Source organism: Moschus berezovskii, chromosome 19 (genome assembly GCF_049115385.1).
Source record: "Moschus berezovskii isolate FMDL1 chromosome 19, NW_MosBer_1.0, whole genome shotgun sequence".
Classification (NCBI taxonomy): Eukaryota; Metazoa; Chordata; class Mammalia; order Artiodactyla; family Moschidae; genus Moschus; species Moschus berezovskii.
The window spans coordinates 10,276,320-10,293,723 of NC_142478.1; the positions used below are offsets into that span (position 1 = coordinate 10,276,320).

The window sequence follows — 17,404 nt, forward strand, 5'->3', positions numbered from 1 at the left end:
TGTGTTTGCCTTGTAATTTTGTCATATTTCCCCAGCACAAATGAATTTGTTAGTATTTTAAAGTTTTTAGATAAAACATAAGAATAAGCGGATTTATTATTTTAAAATTCAAGGTGTTCCTTGTGCATATGTTACTTTTTTTTGGTCTCTAACACCGTTGTTTCAATGGAGAGTTAAATGGCCACCATTTGCAGATGAATTATCAAGATGAACTAAAATAACCTTAAGCTCTAAACTGTCTTTTATCATTTTTCCAAATATAAGCAGAAATCTAAGAATTAAGTGTCTATATGAAAGATAACCAGTACCCTGGTTCCTAAATCTTGTTTTGCTTTGAGTAGGTATGATTTGCCATATATTTTTTAAAAAATTTAAATGCCCACTTGGGTAAAGTTCTATGAGTCAGGAACATAATAAAACCCATTTGTTGCGCCACTTAGAGCCTGGTTTCTGAAGTACAGAATCATTGTTTGTCTTAAGACGTGATAATGAATATCGCATAATGTAGTCTAAATGAATTCAGAAATGGTAACTCTGTAAAGAAGGCATGGGGGAAAGGGGCGAGATAGTCAGTATTTTAGGTTTTGTGGGCCATAAGGTCTCAGACACAACTACTTAACTCTGCTGTTAGAGCACAAAGGCAGCCACAGATGATATATACACAAGCGAGCATTGCTGTGCTCCAGTGAAACTTCAAATGCAAACCCAGGCACAAGCCAGACTCAGCCTTCAGGCCAGAGTCTTCCCTGCTGACCACTGGTCTTCAGACTGTTCCCGTGTCTCCTGAAGCAGTTGTTTAAAACCATGTATCTTCTCACACATTTTTAAGTTGACATCTGAAAAATTTTAATGTGGTATCATCACAAGTTTAAATAGTTGCAAAGGTTATGATTTTTGGCATAGTGTGTAAAATTTTAAATACATCCAGCAGACACTACATATCAAAGTCACATGATAGTCACCCTTTTCTGTTCTTAAAAAATTCATTGGAAGAAATTTTTACCATTTGAATGTTTTTCTCATCTTGAATTTGTACTTTCATTCTGATTTCCCTACACAATTTTATTTTAACTGTAGAAAATTGATTACCTCATTAAACAGTTTTCAGCAATAAAAATATGTATGTAAATATAAATGTTGAGATTTCCTGTGACCATAAGGCCCAACTTAAAAAAATTAATCCTCATTGAGTTATTAAAAATATTAATACATATTTATTAAAATGATAAATTTTAATACTATTAAACATACACAATACATATTTACTGAAAATAGGAAATACAGCTTTAATGAATGGGAGTATCTCCTTAAGTAGTTCATATATTCGTGGATAAACATTATTTGTTGCTGAAAAAGACAGAATTTGTCAACAATTCTATCCTAATTTTTTTGTTTTTTATAGATGGACGCTCTCAGGAGTGTCACTCACAGGAGAAGATAGATGGGAAAGGACAATTTTGTTTTAACAATGTCATTTAAATCTCCAAACTCTTTCTGAGTTATGTGGCAAACTCCATAGAGTGCTATATTATTAAGGATTGCTTTTACAGTCTATCATTAAATAATCATTTTAACAATCTATCACTGAAACTTATTTTTAATAATCTATCAATTGACAGCATGATTAGATCCTCCTTCCATTTATTGAAAACAGTGAATTAGAAACCACCTGCCCTGCAGAATGATGTGATACCTAGGCCTTCACTTTCTAGCATCACATCAGTAGTTTGAATTGTCTCTTTATTTGGCTCTCAAGAGATTTTTGTACCCTGGAGTAAAGCACCATAGTAAGATTCTATCTAGTGGAAGAAGAGCAAGCAAAAAGGTAGGTCAGAAAGGAAAACTCACAGGAGAGTTCTCAGGCAAATCTGTTTCAACCTAGAGAACTCATAAAAGTTGCGGAACCAGAAACTGATTCCCTTAAAACCATCTGTGCCTGTGTATCCTTTGGGAAATCTTACACCTCCCCCCCACCCCAAGGGTATACATGCTGCAGTTTGTAGACTGCTTATCTAGACAAATATACCTAATTTTCATCAAGTAAAAATACTTTCAGTACTGAATCTCATGAGGTTTTCTAGAGAAAACAGTAAGATAAAAGGCAGTTGTAGGGTAGGTTATATAGACTAAATGGATGGATGGATGGACGGACGGATGGATTAGGGGTTGCAGTGTTAAATTATAAGTAATCACTTATTTGGAAAATAGTTCATCTGAATGCTGAAGGGGCATCAGCCTTTACCCGTGACGAGTTTGTGGTCATTCAATTCAAAATTCTGTACATGCCCAGGTCTGTCAAATTAGGTCCTCCAAGTCGGGAAGATCTCCTGGAGAAGGAAATGGCAACCCACTCCAGTATTCTTGCCTGGAGAATCCCATGGATGGAGGAACCTGGTAGGCTACAGTCCATGGGGTCGCAAAGAGTCGGACACGACTGAGCAACTTCACTCACTCACTCAGGAAATAATGCCAAAAAGACCCGTGAAAGTTTATATATCATATAAGTGAAAGTCATATAAACACTAACAAAAATACAGTAATTTTATAGTTTTCATGTGGAATGAAAAACTGTAGTAACCAGTATAGAAAATACCGTATATCTTGTTTTAAATTGCTAGGTTTCTGGAATTTAAAAGATTTAATTGTATCACACAGGTTTACTGCAGTGAGACTCTAATGTCTCTCCATGATACACTGTGATACACAAAAGCTTTTCATCTGCCAGGAACTTCCCTTTGTGTGGAAGGAGGGGGCACATGAGTCCTGACTAGAGGCCTACCCTTGTTACTACTGCGATCACTTTCTAGGGCATTAATCTCCCCAAGGTATACAAAGCCTATTATCAAACAGTTATCTAATAATCTTACATGGTTAGGTTGTACAGTCAGACACTAGCAGGACTTTGCAGTATTTCACGTGAATACGTTTGCTATGTTCTGTATGCCATGAGGGCAAGGGATATTTTATCCCTCTGTATCCCAGCGGAGGACTGGAAAGTATTTTGAACACTTTTTTTCTTCCATATTACTTTCTGAGCCTTCTATTGAATTGGCCATCTTAACTTACTACATACAATGAATATAACATAGATATATTTCTATTTTTAATTTTTATCAATAATGCATCAATAGTATTTTTTTCCAATGAAAACTGAAAGCTATGATGCAAAGAACATAATAATTAAATGTAGACATTTATTTTGTTCTGATTTCTGGTATGATCAAGTTTTGTTTTTGTTTTTTTTAGCAGTATAAGAACTATAATTTGTGTTGGAAAGTTGATAATAAAATAACTCCTAGATCATGAACAGCAGAGCTTTCTATTTGGTTGGCTTCATAATGCCAAAGAAGGCACCTCCGTGAAAATTCCTTTGCTGATGATGACATGGCTGACAGTGTGCTTCTAGAGGATTATTGCTCTTCACGTGCGTGTGATGTCGTGCTGTGCCCGATCTTGTGCCTCGTGACAGGCTCCACCTTAGGTGCCCTGCAGCACTCTGAAAACATACTGCCAGACCGTCTTGTTTTATTGTTTACAGAAGTAGCAAGAAAGTCGCAGTGTGCTGTGCTTTGACTATTTCAATTACAAGTATCCTTATAAATAGTCATCCTACCTTTCCTTGCACGCAAGTGCGGCTGTGAACCGGGGAGAAGGGAGTTCACATCTGGTCAAATTAAAGACCTGTGAAAGTCAAACTAGTATAAGATGCTCCAATATTTCAAATATATGACATTTAAATTCTGATATCTCTTCCTTGTGACAAAAAGTTAGAGGTAATAGATTGTCACAACATGAATCCATTCTCATGACAATAGATGTAATGAGATTGTCAGAAACACAAACCTAACTGTGATGCAATCTGGCGATTCTAATGTAGTTTGGTCCTGCCCGAGAGCTAGATAGCATGTTCTGAGAATTGTATACTACGTATTTTAAAATTGTAGTGTATTATTGTTTCTTTCCTCTAGGCAGAATTTCTTACCGAGCTGTTGAAGTTGGCTACCCTCATTCTTCCAAGAATCGGATTGTGTTTTCCTGTGGTTTTTCAAATATTATTATATTTAAAATTAAAGATCAAATGTTCTTATCCTGGAATGTGTTGTCTCTCCTCCCTTGGCCCCAGCCCCCAGCATGACAAATTATGGGATTTCTTTGCCCATGTGGGTTTATAGGCTTTTTTTTCCCCTCTGTTCTCATAGCCAGCAATACAGGAATGCACAGGAGGCAAATCACTGACCTCTTAGACCAAAGCATTCAAGTCCATTCCCAGTGTTTTGTCATCACGTCAGACAACCGCTACATCCTCCTGTGTGGCTTCTGGGATAAGAGTTTCCGCGTCTATTCTACGGACACAGGTAACCTCCTCATTTCTTTATCAGTGAACTCAAGTTTACAACAAGTGTCAGTAAGAGGCTTAAGAGGCTTTCTCATCTCCCCTGTGAGAGTTACAGAATTCTAAAATGTGTAAAATACAGTTTTCCCCTTCAAGTAGTAATCTACTCTATAATCCATTAATAAGTTAACTTCAGAATGTTTTTAAAGGGGCAGGTTTTGGTAGGTTTGTCTCCCAAGCTTCATACTTACAAGTGAATGATTTATTTTGAAAGCATATCCTGGTGTGTAAATCCCATATGTACATGTCCATGCATAATCAGATGGCAAGTGTGCACACTTACAGGTGTACTTCCCCACTTTATTATTATTTAAAGGTTATTTTTCCCCCCTGGAAATTCTAAGTGTGTTTCCTGTGAGTGGCTGTCTTGCCTCCACCCAGTTCCACTGACTCTTGCTGAAACCTTCACCATCATGAAGGATGGTCGCTGACTCCTTACTCATTTGCATGCAGCTCTCTAAGGGACTAACCAAACTCAAACCACTATTATCATAGGATATCCAGTCCAATGAATGGTTATATATTTTTGCATATAGGCAATTGTGAACATTGAAAAATTTAATGGAGTCTCTTTAAAGTATTTGAGAAACTGTTGCTGCTGCTGCTGCTGCTGCTGCTAAGTCACTTCAGTCGTGTCCGACTCTGTGTGACCCCATAGACGGAAGCCCACCAGGCTCCCCCGTCCCTGGGATTCTCCAGGCAAGAACACTGGAGTGGGTTGCCATTTCCTTCTCCAGTGTGTGAAAGTGAAAAGTGAAAGTGAAGTGGTTCAGTCGTGTCCGACCCTCAGCGACCCCACGGACTGCAGCCCACCAGGTTCCTCCATCCATGGGATTTTCCAGACAAGAGCACTGGAGTGGCTTGCCATTGCCTTCTCCTTGAGAAACTGTTAGAGGATGACATAAACGTATACTGAATATGTAGTTGTATATTTAAAATAATTAAAACTAGGTAGTAATGCATTAGAACTTAAATACCATGGAGGTAAATAGTTCAACTAAACAAGGATCTACAAATAATTATATTGATTAAATGTTCTGGGGATAGGAAATTTTTTAAACTGAAGTTTCTAATTAATTAACTGTTTCACAGCAAATCCTCTTTCAGTCATGTTAGTAATCTCTATACAATGTGTATACAATGTACAATCTCTATACAATGTATGAGTCCATACTCCTACCTTAGTAAGTATAGTATATTAAAAAATTAATTCTTGGGTATTCAGGGAGTTTGTCCTAGCTACATTTTCATGATTGTATTATAACCTAACAATGGGAGAGTAGGGGAAAATAGTTGAATATGTACTGTGTATAGAATAAACCCTAGAAGTTGGTTTTAGACATGATCTCGTTTAATTTTTATTTCAGGGAATCAATGACCTAATATTTTTATAATTTACTTCTTTATCCTGGAGGTAGGTTCAGAAAGAAAATGTCATTCAAGTCTTCCTGATTACTTGGGCTTTTACTAGATGTTTAGGTCTATGATGTTAATTACTGTTCAACCTAAAACTCCTCTGGAATTCTTTAAAAATGCATTGGAGATTGACAAGTTTTCCTAAAATTATTTATTATTATAATAAATTTTCTCTGGCTTACTATTCAAGTTTAAATTTTAACCTCTTCTTTCACTCTTATGGTAATGACAACCTTAGTGACCTCAAACTATGCTCCCTTCTTCACAAACTTTCAGATTAAAATTGTTACATCCTATCACAAGGTTTTCTTAAACATTCTTTTAGATTCATATTGTTTTTTATACATTGAAAATTATCTTTCAGTTTACATCCAGTACAATTCCTTATTTTGTTTTTAGTTTCCTTAGTCTTGGGGCATTATATCCAGTGATGTAACCACCCCCACAGTTAGGACGCAGAGCAGCAGAAAATCCCCAGAAACTCCTTGGGTTGCCCGTTGTTAGTCAGTTCCTTCCCTTACCTCAGCCTCTTCAGAATTGCTGATATACTTTTCATCTCTATAATTGTGCCTTTTCCGGAATGTCCTAAAATGGGATCATATATTATGTCAATCTTTGGTTTCGACATTTGAGCCTTTTTGAGTTTGTTGACATTTTATATCATCTTAAAGACACTGAATATTGATGTTTGTAAATTAAAGCTAACCTCTTTAACCTTTTACGTTAACCTTTGTAAAGTAAAAGCTAACCTTGAGGCTTCCCTGTAGCTCAGTTGGTAAAGAATCTGCCTGCAATTCAAGAGACCCAGGTTTGATTCCTGGGTCAGGAAGATCTCCTGGAGAAGGAAATGGCAACCCACTCCAGTATTCTTGCCTAGAGAATCTCATGTCCTGGCAGGCTACAGTCCATGGGGTTGCAAGAGTCAGACACAACTTAGCAGCTAAACCACCACCCCCAAAGCTAACCTCACTTTTATATAATACTAAAAGTAATTTTTATAGTCACACAGTTCTCTAGAATTTATGAAATATCTTCTTTCTCATACATGATATTGTGTCAGCCTCACAGTAACCTTAGGAAATCGAATGGGTGTCCTTAGGCCCATTTTTTCAATGATGAAACCAAGGTTTGAAAAAGTTAAGTAACTTGTTGAAATTTGCATAGGTAATGGTGCTAGACCTGGGCATTGGAGGTCTTCTGACCTCAGATGTGGCATCTTTGTGATTATTCCATTTTATCTCATACAAGTGTTACCTATTTAAAATCTAGGTTCCTAGAATGTCTGCCATGTTACTTTAGACTTAATAAACTAGATGACATTCCTTTCGCTCTTTCCAAAAGCCTTCTCCTTTATTGTTTTTTAAAATGTGCACAAGTGCATGTGTGTATATAACACTTTCATAAGAAAGTGGTCTTATTTTAAACTTCATTTCAGGGGGACTGCACACGTATACCAAAAATATTTATACTTTCCAGGAAAGCTTTGAAAAAAATCTCATATGATAATTCTGATACCTTTCTTAATATATACAAACTCTGATGCAAATTTTATTTAAAATTATTTAAATTTTAAATGTGTTAGTGTCTTCATGATGATAGGAATATTAAATGTTTTCCCCTAAATTTAGCAGAGAAGTTTAGCAAAAAAAATTGTATGATCAATAATATATAATAGCAGAGCTATCACAAGTGTTGAATTCAATTATATTTTGGCACATAAGCCAAAAAAAAAAAAAATCCTTCTCTTATTAGATTTGGCGGGGTGGGGAGGTGGGGGTAGAGAGAAACATGGTTGTAGCAGGAAATTCTTTAAACATAAATCATGTTTTCAAGACACAACCAGAGCAGCAGAGGCAACAATAAAACCTTCCCTCGGCAGTAGGAATTATTTTCAGGCCACATTTTAGATTCAGTGGTGCGGAGTCCTGAGCTTGAATTTTTTTTTTTTTTATTTGTAGCACAGCTGTCAAATAAAACATTAACTAGAAAATTTGTTCTGTCAAAAAAAGGATATTCTAGTGCTTGTGGTAATATTTGATATTAGTGTGTGGAGAGGTGGACTGGTATTAAAGGAAACAAAAAATAAAGCTTGAGGAACACTTATGAGATTATCAGAAAATAATTTACCAAAAAGAACAGCAGGTATTTATATGCTGTGATTTATTTAGGAGGAGTGAACCTCCACCTCATAGCAATAACAAATATTGCTGAGGAACGCTGCCAGACAGGAAAAAGCAAACTGAAAAAAAATGTTTTCCAGAGTTGAGCCCAAAGTATAAATTGTGGAGAATGAAGTTAATTTATACTAAAGCATGAGACTCTTTAGATGTAGATAGCTGTCACCCCCTCGTCTCAGTCTCCGCTGGTGCCCAGTCTAAGTTTGTTCTCTCCTGTTTGCTCAGCGCTCCTCTCTCTTTTCTCGCAGTTAACACTAGTCACAGTTCCATGTCTCTCTGTTTGTTTAATGAGGGCAGGAACCATTTCTCCGTTTACCACTATATACAAGTAGGAAGATCTAATGCTCGGCGCTTGGTCGGTGCTCAGTAAATGTTTGTTGAATGAAAAATAATTGTGATAACTTTTAGGGGCAAAAATTAAGACACTAGGAAATTTTAATTAAAAAAGAAACCACAGTCTGAGTATACATTTTCCTAGCAGTGACATTGTAGACATAGAATGATGACTTAATTGATGAGAAGTAACAGATTATTATGTATCTTGAGAAATTCTGACAGTCTTTGTAATCCATCCCACTTTTACAGCTAAAACTTCCCCCTTTGTTCTCACTAGCTGGAAACTAAGCAGGTTACCAAGCAGATAGTTTCGCAGCCCCCTGGTGTGCATGGAGCATTTGGGTTTTCTGTTTAGGCCACACACCTCACATACCTAGATGTATTACGTTGCTCATCTTCACTTCTACAGCCCACTGAATTGATGGTTGTCAAATCTTAAATAATTCTACCCTAAATAACCTATTTAAATCACTCGTTTAGTTGACATGCTCTCAGCATTTAGTATAGGCTGAGGCAGAAGTCACTGTACATACTCTGTGATCAAAAACATTATCACATTATGGGATGTTCAGTATTTTCAGTAGTTAAAACTCATGATTTAGCTTTCACTTTTCTAATTAGTACTTCTTTCCTGATGGCTCAGATGGTAAAGAATCTGTCTGCTGGGTCAGGAAGATCCTCTGGAGAAGGGAATGGCTACCCACTCCAGTATTCTTATCTGGAGAATCCCATGCGCAGGTTAGCCTGGTGGCCTGCAGTCCATGGGGTTACAGAGTCTGACACAACTGAGAGACTGTCACTTTCTAATTTGTAGTAAGAGTACATTCAGCTACCTTTTGTCTCATCCTTAGTTAGGTCTTCCCTCTAATCTAACTCCAACCATTTTACTACTAAACCTCTCTACTTTGTCCTTCATATAAACTGGAAATGATTTTAAAAAAATTATTATATTTTTAATATTTAGTTTTCTTTTTCTTTTCCATTTTTTAAATTCTAGAAAGTCTTGAGTTCTTATCATATTCTTTATTGATAAAGTTAATTTTTAAAATGAAACATTCTGGTGTTAATTTAAAAGTTTGGAGAAATCCAGAAGTGAACATTTTTAACACTTATTGTTAAAATACCTGCTTTGACTAGAGTCTTTTTCCATAGGAGACAAAAGTGTACTTTATCAGTTTTGCAGTTTGAGAATGATATGAATCTGGTCTTAAGTTACTATTAGAACACTATGTACAAGGGAAAACACTGTATTTGACTTTCCATCTGATGTGGATGAAGCAGTATTTTATTTCTAAATTTGCAGACTTTATAATGTGCTTTGGGTTTATTTAAATCAATAATGTAAAAAATTTAATGGAAATACTTTTAGTTATATTATCTTGAAAAATTAAATGCATATAGATACCAATACTCAGTTGAGACCTTAAGCTTGATCTGTTCCAAGTTAAACATATAAACTTTTTAGGCATACTAATTTTTTTCCAGCTTAATGGTTTTTATCTTGAACATCTGAATTGTATTTTTTATGGCCCCACCGAAATGCTTATTTGAAAAAAGAAAAGCATTCATGCTGAGTATTGAAGGTACACATTAATTTGTAGATTCTGTAGACATTTCAGACAGAAACATTAGCTAGAAACTGGTCAGGGTAGAGTAGAAGAGCTGCTGTAGCTATTTAATTCTTTAGACAAGTTTGTAAGAGTTACAAACACCGTGTCTGATTAAACAGAGAACCTAAAAGGTGGGACCTTTACTTTTTTCTGACGCTGGTATGTGAGCAGTTCCTCCTGCGCCTGACATCCTAGATACATGGTAAGTCTACTGGGTGCCCCTCCCCAGCCAGTACTGGGAAACTGTCATCTTAATTTCCCTTCTCCTCAGGAGTTTTCCTCATTCAGTCAATTAAAGAAAGAATCACTAGCTCAAATTCCAGTCACAATATTTTAGTCCTTTTATCAAAATTTAGCTCATGCAACCCTGATTTGAAAAGCAGAAATGCTCGGATGTGGTTTCTACTGTCTTTGTGTGGGTCACTTCAGAGAAGAGAAGAAGAAAGAAATTGCCTTTACTGATTCAGAGATAGGTTTGTATTAGTGAAGTCTGAATGATAGAGTACTTACAGAAAGGCAATGGAGTTTTGCTTTGTTTTGAATCATTTAGAGTAACTTAATAAATTGTTGAAATGGTTCCAAATAAGGGTTCTCCTGAGTCTGCTTTAATCAGTAGACATAATTCATTTGTAATTCCTAGGAGCTATGTATAATAATATTATTAGTTGAAATAGTTTTAACATATGTCTTTCAAAAATGTTACTATCACTGTTCAATTGATTCTTTTTGTTGTCGTTAATTATTCAAAGAAAACTTTTAGGTTGAACCAGATCGAATGTTATTATAAAATCTGAATTACCAGAATATGAGTTAATACAACTTCATTGTCTTCTTAAAAGTTAAACAATCACTGGAAAGTTTTTCAGTTTTTTTAAATAGCAGTTTAAAAGAAACTTGCTTTGTGTTTCAGGAAAATTGATCCAAGTGGTGTTTGGCCATTGGGACGTCGTCACTTGCCTCACTCGTTCGGAGTCATATATCGGGGGAAATTGCTACATTCTGTCAGGGTCACGTGACGCAACCCTTCTGCTCTGGTACTGGAATGGAAAAAGCAGTGGTATTGGAGATAACCCGGGCAGTGAGTACAATTTATAAGTAAACTTTTACAAGTGATATATTTTGCAGTGAAGTTTTACCTATTTCATCATGGTGAAAGTGAAACTGAAGTATCAAGTAATTTTAATTTCTTATTATATTGTTATTAACATTTTGTGACCAATGATAATTCAAATTCTAGGATGAAATCTCACTTTCATGTGTTTGGTTATTCTTACCTGAAAATGCTAGTTCTTCATTAGAAATGACTGTCACCAAATAAAATAGAAATGTTTAATTCACAAACAATAAGATATAATGTAAAAGAGCAATCACATATTGTTTATTGAATTCCTATTTTGAAGAGCAAAAAAAATTATAATTTCATGGAAACCAGTCTTTAGAAAAAATATGCTTTCATTTACATATTAAAAGATAAAACAGGTCATAAAAGGCCAATATGGAATATTCAAATTGGCTGTTGGTTTCTCAGATGGGAAATGAAAATGTTCACCAACAGCCTTAAACATCTTTATGAAACTATGCTGAAGGCAGTAAAACAAAAAATGTGTAACCATTTAAAATTGTAATTCACAGAAGGCAAAAAAGGAAGCAGCTACCATTAAAACCAATCGCACACAGCTGCAGAAAAGAAATGGCTTTAGAAAAACACATTAAGAAGTAGGAAAAAACAATTAAAGGGACCACCTGAAAAATGAGAATTTAATTAAAATGATTATGACAACACTGAAGAGATCCTGCAAGAATAGCATTATATTTTTTATTTCATAGGTAGAGCATTTTAACTGCTCTTAAATATTTACAGTTTCTTAATTTAAAGCAAGTTGCAATTTATTTGGCTAAGGAAGGATCACGTTATTGCTGATCACCTGAATACTATGGTACTTACTTCTGTCACTCAGTCCCAAATTATAAAACAGCCTGAATATGTTTAAGTCCATCCTATTTTGAATTGACTTGTTAAAGCTGTGCTTATTAAATGTATATTATTTGTATGAAAGTGAAACCTTTTTAAGAAATTTACTCAAGAGCCAGTACAGTTCTAAAAGAAGTATCTGCAAAGTATTTTTACCAACACTGTTTCTGCTTGGTATGTATTATGTTTGGTGTGATGGTGAATCAAAGTTTTTATTTTATGAACCTCTAATATGTATTTCTTATTTTAATCAAAACATGGATAATTCCCTACACAAATTCAGCGTGAAAAGTAACTTTAAGACTTTGATGCTGTGGGTAATAGTAGTCAGAGCAACTTTAGTGTGTGTGTCTATATAGGGAGGTTAGTGTGTACATGTGTGTGTTTCACGTATTTACACAACATCTCCGTTTTAAATGTAATTAAAGTAATAATTTTAAATTTGTAAACCTCAGGGGATTTTGTTTTTCACATTCTTTTGAGAAGTACTTCACGTTCTTCTCTTTATGGCGCCTTGTATTCTGCTCCTTCCTCCTTTCTGGCCTGTTAAGATGAGTGACTCCTTTCAATTTCCTTTTCCCTTTTTCTGTAAACTCAGTTATTGAGATTCACGAAACTGTCTCAGACAAACCTAGATTTGACATAGACAATAAGCATACTATTTTGTTATTTATGTGAAAATACTTAGGAAGAACTTTGCTTTAAAATAGTGTGAGATGTTTCATGCACATGTAGCAATCCAAATGAAAAAACATTTTGTTCTTTTTTTTTTTTTTTACTTCCTTGACCTAACCATGTTCTCTGTGTCATTACTAATGGGTATTTTGAAAAGTAGCTAAAGACTTTCTAGCTACACTTAATGTGTAGTTGTTGTTACATTTCAGAAATTTAAGTGTATTTTAAAATAAAATGTATTTTAGAAATATTCAGTTTTTCTAGAAAGGATAAATATATATATTTAAATACCTTATAAATCAATCTAAAGATGATTTTTTATGCATGACATTATAAAAATGAATCAAGTAGGACTGACCAAATCCTGGAGTTTAGAGTAAGACAAAGCTAAGTTCTATGCTTTGCTGTGCTGTCTTGTCTGTAAAATGAAAGCAACGGTAATAACTGACTTAAGGTGTTATCAGAAGCACAGAATGCTTCAGAGCAAATAAATCATCACATGAACAACCATCTAGCTGGTATTAGAGTAAATATTATAATGTTATATTTTTCATAAAGCACTTCATCTCTACCCTCTCATTGTCTGCAGTATGGTGGACATTAACTCCTGGTAATGCTGGTAATGAAAGGAAAAAAAATAAAAGAATAACTTAACAGCACATCTAATAAAAATTTTAGATAATTGGAATGACTCTTGATAAGTTAAATTACCTTTCTCACTGTGAACCTCATCCTTTTGGGTCCTTTTGTAATGTCTGATGTCCCAACTGAATTTTGCTTTAACTTTGAAGGGTGAATCTGGGGAAAAGACAAATAGGCACTTTCTCATATAATGAGAATTTCCACATATTAGAATGGAAACATGAATAAACCTGTGTAAGCTTTTCAAAAGAAAATGACAAACAAAAACAAAGACATTTGTACCGCGTGTGAGCTGTTTTAAGCACTCATGCAAGCTGGTTCAGATTTTTTAAGCCTGTGGCTCATTGATGGCTCCACAATGCAGCCGCTGAAGTCACAGATTTTCAGATGAAGAGTTTTAGATTATGCTTGCTTCTGTGTTGTATCTCTTAGATGAAATGTAATTGGTGTTTAAGAAATAGCTGGGCTTTTATATAGATAACTCTGACGTGGTCTGTAGGTACATACAGTGCCTCAACTTAAAGTTTTGAATTTAGACTTTTCTCTTGCTTGGAAAGAAAATGGGTTATTTAAAAAAAAAAAAATGAAACTATCGCCTTTCCTGCATTTTATAGGTCTCATCCAAGCATGTAACTTACTTATTTCAAAAATCATAAGAATAAGCTAGTAATTTTACTTGCTAGTGCCATAAGCCTATGGCATTACCTACAAATCTAATGTTAGTGCTGGATGTAAAGCTGATAGCTTTATTAGTCTTTTTTTTTTATCATGTTATCCAGTATTAATAAGCACATTGCTCAGGCAAAATCATGCTAATTCAGAATGGATAAAACCTGCATATAGTATAACATAAGGCTTTTGAAAGGATGCACATGTTTTATGAAATCTGACTAGGTTATATAGCAAAAAGCCTTGTTTTCCTGTGTGACAGATAGTTTTTCATTTTTGACTCTATTGTCTTGTGATAGTTATCTCCTGTGGAATGCAGTTTTCTTAATGAGAAAAAAAATTGATAGGATTCCATTTAGTTGTGGATTTTTTAAATAAAATTAACCAAGAACATTTCAAAAAAAGATGTTTTCTGCATGAAAGCATATCTCTCTTTGCCCTCGTACCCTTTGTGTTCAAAACTGGATTTTGTCCACCAAAATGCTTTCCTGGAATACTCATTTTTCCTTCACAATAATGCTATCCAGACTGTACATTTCCAGATTTTGAAGAAAATGTTCCCTGATGCATTCAAGTGGCATTTAAATACTTTAAACTTTAAAATGATCTTGTAATCAAAATGAAAATTCACAGAAGAGTTATTCACCGTTTTTGTATTGTATTAGATCATAAACTTAAAATCAAATTCTCATTAAGCATCTAAATGTAAGTGCTTATTAAGCATTTTTAGGTACCTGAGTAATTTTTTTTTGAAGTCACAGTTGAATCGCTTTAGAAACAAACAGTCGCTGACTGTGAGGTGTTGCCTAGGTGGTGTGCATAGTATTTCAGTAAAGTAGTTTTCCATTCTCACATTCTGTTTTTGATTTGATTGAAAGGTGGCATTTTTTTCCTTCTTTGCAATCAGACATGCTAATCTATATCAGCTTTCTCCTTTATAGGAATGGCGTCTGCTTGAAGGAAAAAAAAGTTTTTTTCATAACAAGATTCTGTTAAGAATATTTCAGCACCATTAATTAGAAAGAAGGTTTTATTAACCATAAGGCTAGCACTAACAGACCACAGAGCTGTTTTTTAAAGTACTGTATGCCATGGCTGCCCTGCTTTTTCTCTGTCGAAAACTTCATTTTGTTACACTCTCATCAATCACTTAAGTCATTACCGTAAATCCTACTGTTGTTAATTTTGCTAGTATCACCCTAATGAGACATCCCTGATATAATTAAAAATGAATTCTAACTTTAAGGCATTCTAAATTTTTTTTTAATGAATTTAGAATGATCTTGCCATGTAACCATAAATACCACTGATATACATAGACTACTCATCAAGTCTTTTAAGAAAAGTGGTATCACAATATGTCCAGGTGGGACTTATTTACTGGTTGTCTCTGTGCATGTATGCTAATGCATATGTATATTTTTGCATACATATTTAGGAATTATGTTCTTTTCATAATAAAGCCTACTATGCTTTACTGAAGCTACTGATAAATCCTTATTCTTTGTCTTGCCAGAATATAGGTGGATGTTACACAAGAAGTAGGCGTCCTAGAGCGCCATCTGCTGGACACATTGGGGGGCTTGCCAGCTCTGAAAATCAGTACTTGTTAAAACAGGTGTACTTTGTTTTTAATTGCCTGTGGTGTAGTATTTATGGTTCACAAATGTCAAGATATGTACATCTGTGTTGAATTGTATGAGTTTGTAAAAGAAATAACATTCTTTCTTCTTTTTCCCTGCACTAACCTGGATTTGGACTGTTATAATCAATATTTTGTTTAAGGAAAAAGTAAGCACAATATATACCTAATGAAACAAAGCATCACAGTTTGTCATGAGAAGAACTCTTATTAATCACAGGTCTTCAGTAGGCTACAGTTGGAGGAAATTGTTTGGATGATATTTTAACTTTAGTCTCCTTATGTTCACGGCTACTATGAAAGCAGTGTTTGAAACGGTTTTTTTTTTTATATCTGGGATATGACTCAACCTGATTCTTTGTCTAGAACATGGTTTCTTCCATATATATCTCATCAGGAACATTCCTTGTGGTTTGCGCTATTGCACTTACACTAAGATTGCCCTGTGTTTCCCCTTTTTCCTTGAAGAATTCATCAAGCATGGTTTGAAGCAATATGTTGGCAGTGTTCAAGTTCAGGTGACATTAAAGCTATGTCTATGAAATTCTCCAGAAGGGCCAGGATGTTTGGTGCCCCATGATGTAATGCAGGCCCTCCCATTCCAGCAAAACAACTCTGTATTTACTGCTTGTAACTAATAGTAGATGTGGTAGAAGGAATTATATTCATATGGCAAATGAATACAGCCTTAATGTGCACCATATGCAGAGTGGTGGGCTGATGTGCCAATATATCACATTTATTTACCTTGTTTAGTTGCAGAAAAAAATGACTATACCATTCAACCCATGGGTTCTTGCCATAAAAATATGAGAACAGAAGAACAGATGATTTATCCCCTCAAATTGGAACTGGGTATCTTCATATGAACACTTTAATAGACCAACACCAAAGAAAATTGTCTAATACTTTATGCTCAGATAGGAAATTTAATTTCAAACAATGGCGGGAATTACCCACTTGTTAGAAGCTACAAATTCTCTATAGTCAGTGAAGTGTAGGCTCTCAGAGGAAACTGTAAATATGTCTTCTTTCATTTAACTGAGACCGAATGTACTCTGAAGTTTCAAGCTACTTCTTCCCCTCTTCCTTTTTTAAGGCTAAAGTCAGGAGTCTTCTGCTTTTAGAATGTTGAATGGGGGATGTATATTATTGTAGAACTGCTAAGTATATGGTTAATGAAGACCTCCTGGAACAACATATTAGATTGACTTTCAAAGAGTTTGCTTCTTTAGAGAAATTATACGACATCTTTGTGCATATATATCTGACATTGTGCTTTAGATAGTCCTGAGAATTCATGAACAGAGACCTGCTTTTATATGAAATTAGGTAGTAAACATCCCTGATGATTTCTTTTACAGTTGCCCTGTTTTTAAAGTAATTTTTTTCACATTCAGATGGGTTTGGTCAAACTTTGTATCTTGGATTTGAAGTGGGTTTTGTTTTGTTGCTTTTATTTACTATTAAATTATTTATTTTTAATTGAAGGATAATTGCTTTACAGTGTTGTATTAGTTTCTGCCACACATCAACATGAATCAGTCATAGACATACATATGTCCCGTCCCTCTTGAACCTCCCTCCTACCTCCCACTCCTTCCCACTCCCTCTGGGTTGGTACAGAACCCTGGTTTGAGTTCCCTGAGTCATACAGCAAATTACACAGGGAAAAAAAATCCTTAGAATTCCTTCTGCCTCTCATGGCTCAGGTCTTCATGACTCTTGAACTTTTTAGCTTTTATTCTCATAGCTTACAACTTTCTGCAACTGAGAGAATGCTTTATATTTCCTTAGGGTGAGCAGGGTCAGGAAGTTTGTTTTTTTTAATTGAGATATAATTGTCATCTAACATTACATGCGTTTCAGATA

General features: G+C 34.9%; 1 protein-coding gene across 3 annotated transcripts in view; it reads left to right on the forward strand.

Annotated features, from left to right (window-relative positions):
* LRBA (LPS responsive beige-like anchor protein) overlaps nucleotides 1-17,404 on the forward strand; it is a 777,374-nt gene that overhangs the window by 734,769 nt on the left and 25,201 nt on the right. For all 3 annotated transcript variants that reach the window (XM_055405330.2, XM_055405331.2, XM_088827977.1), the window contains exons 52-53: nucleotides 4,200-4,355; nucleotides 10,843-11,010. In XM_055405330.2, the coding sequence (XP_055261305.2) occupies nucleotides 4,200-4,355; nucleotides 10,843-11,010 (324 nt within the window). The remainder of the gene's footprint in view (nucleotides 1-4,199; nucleotides 4,356-10,842; nucleotides 11,011-17,404) is intronic.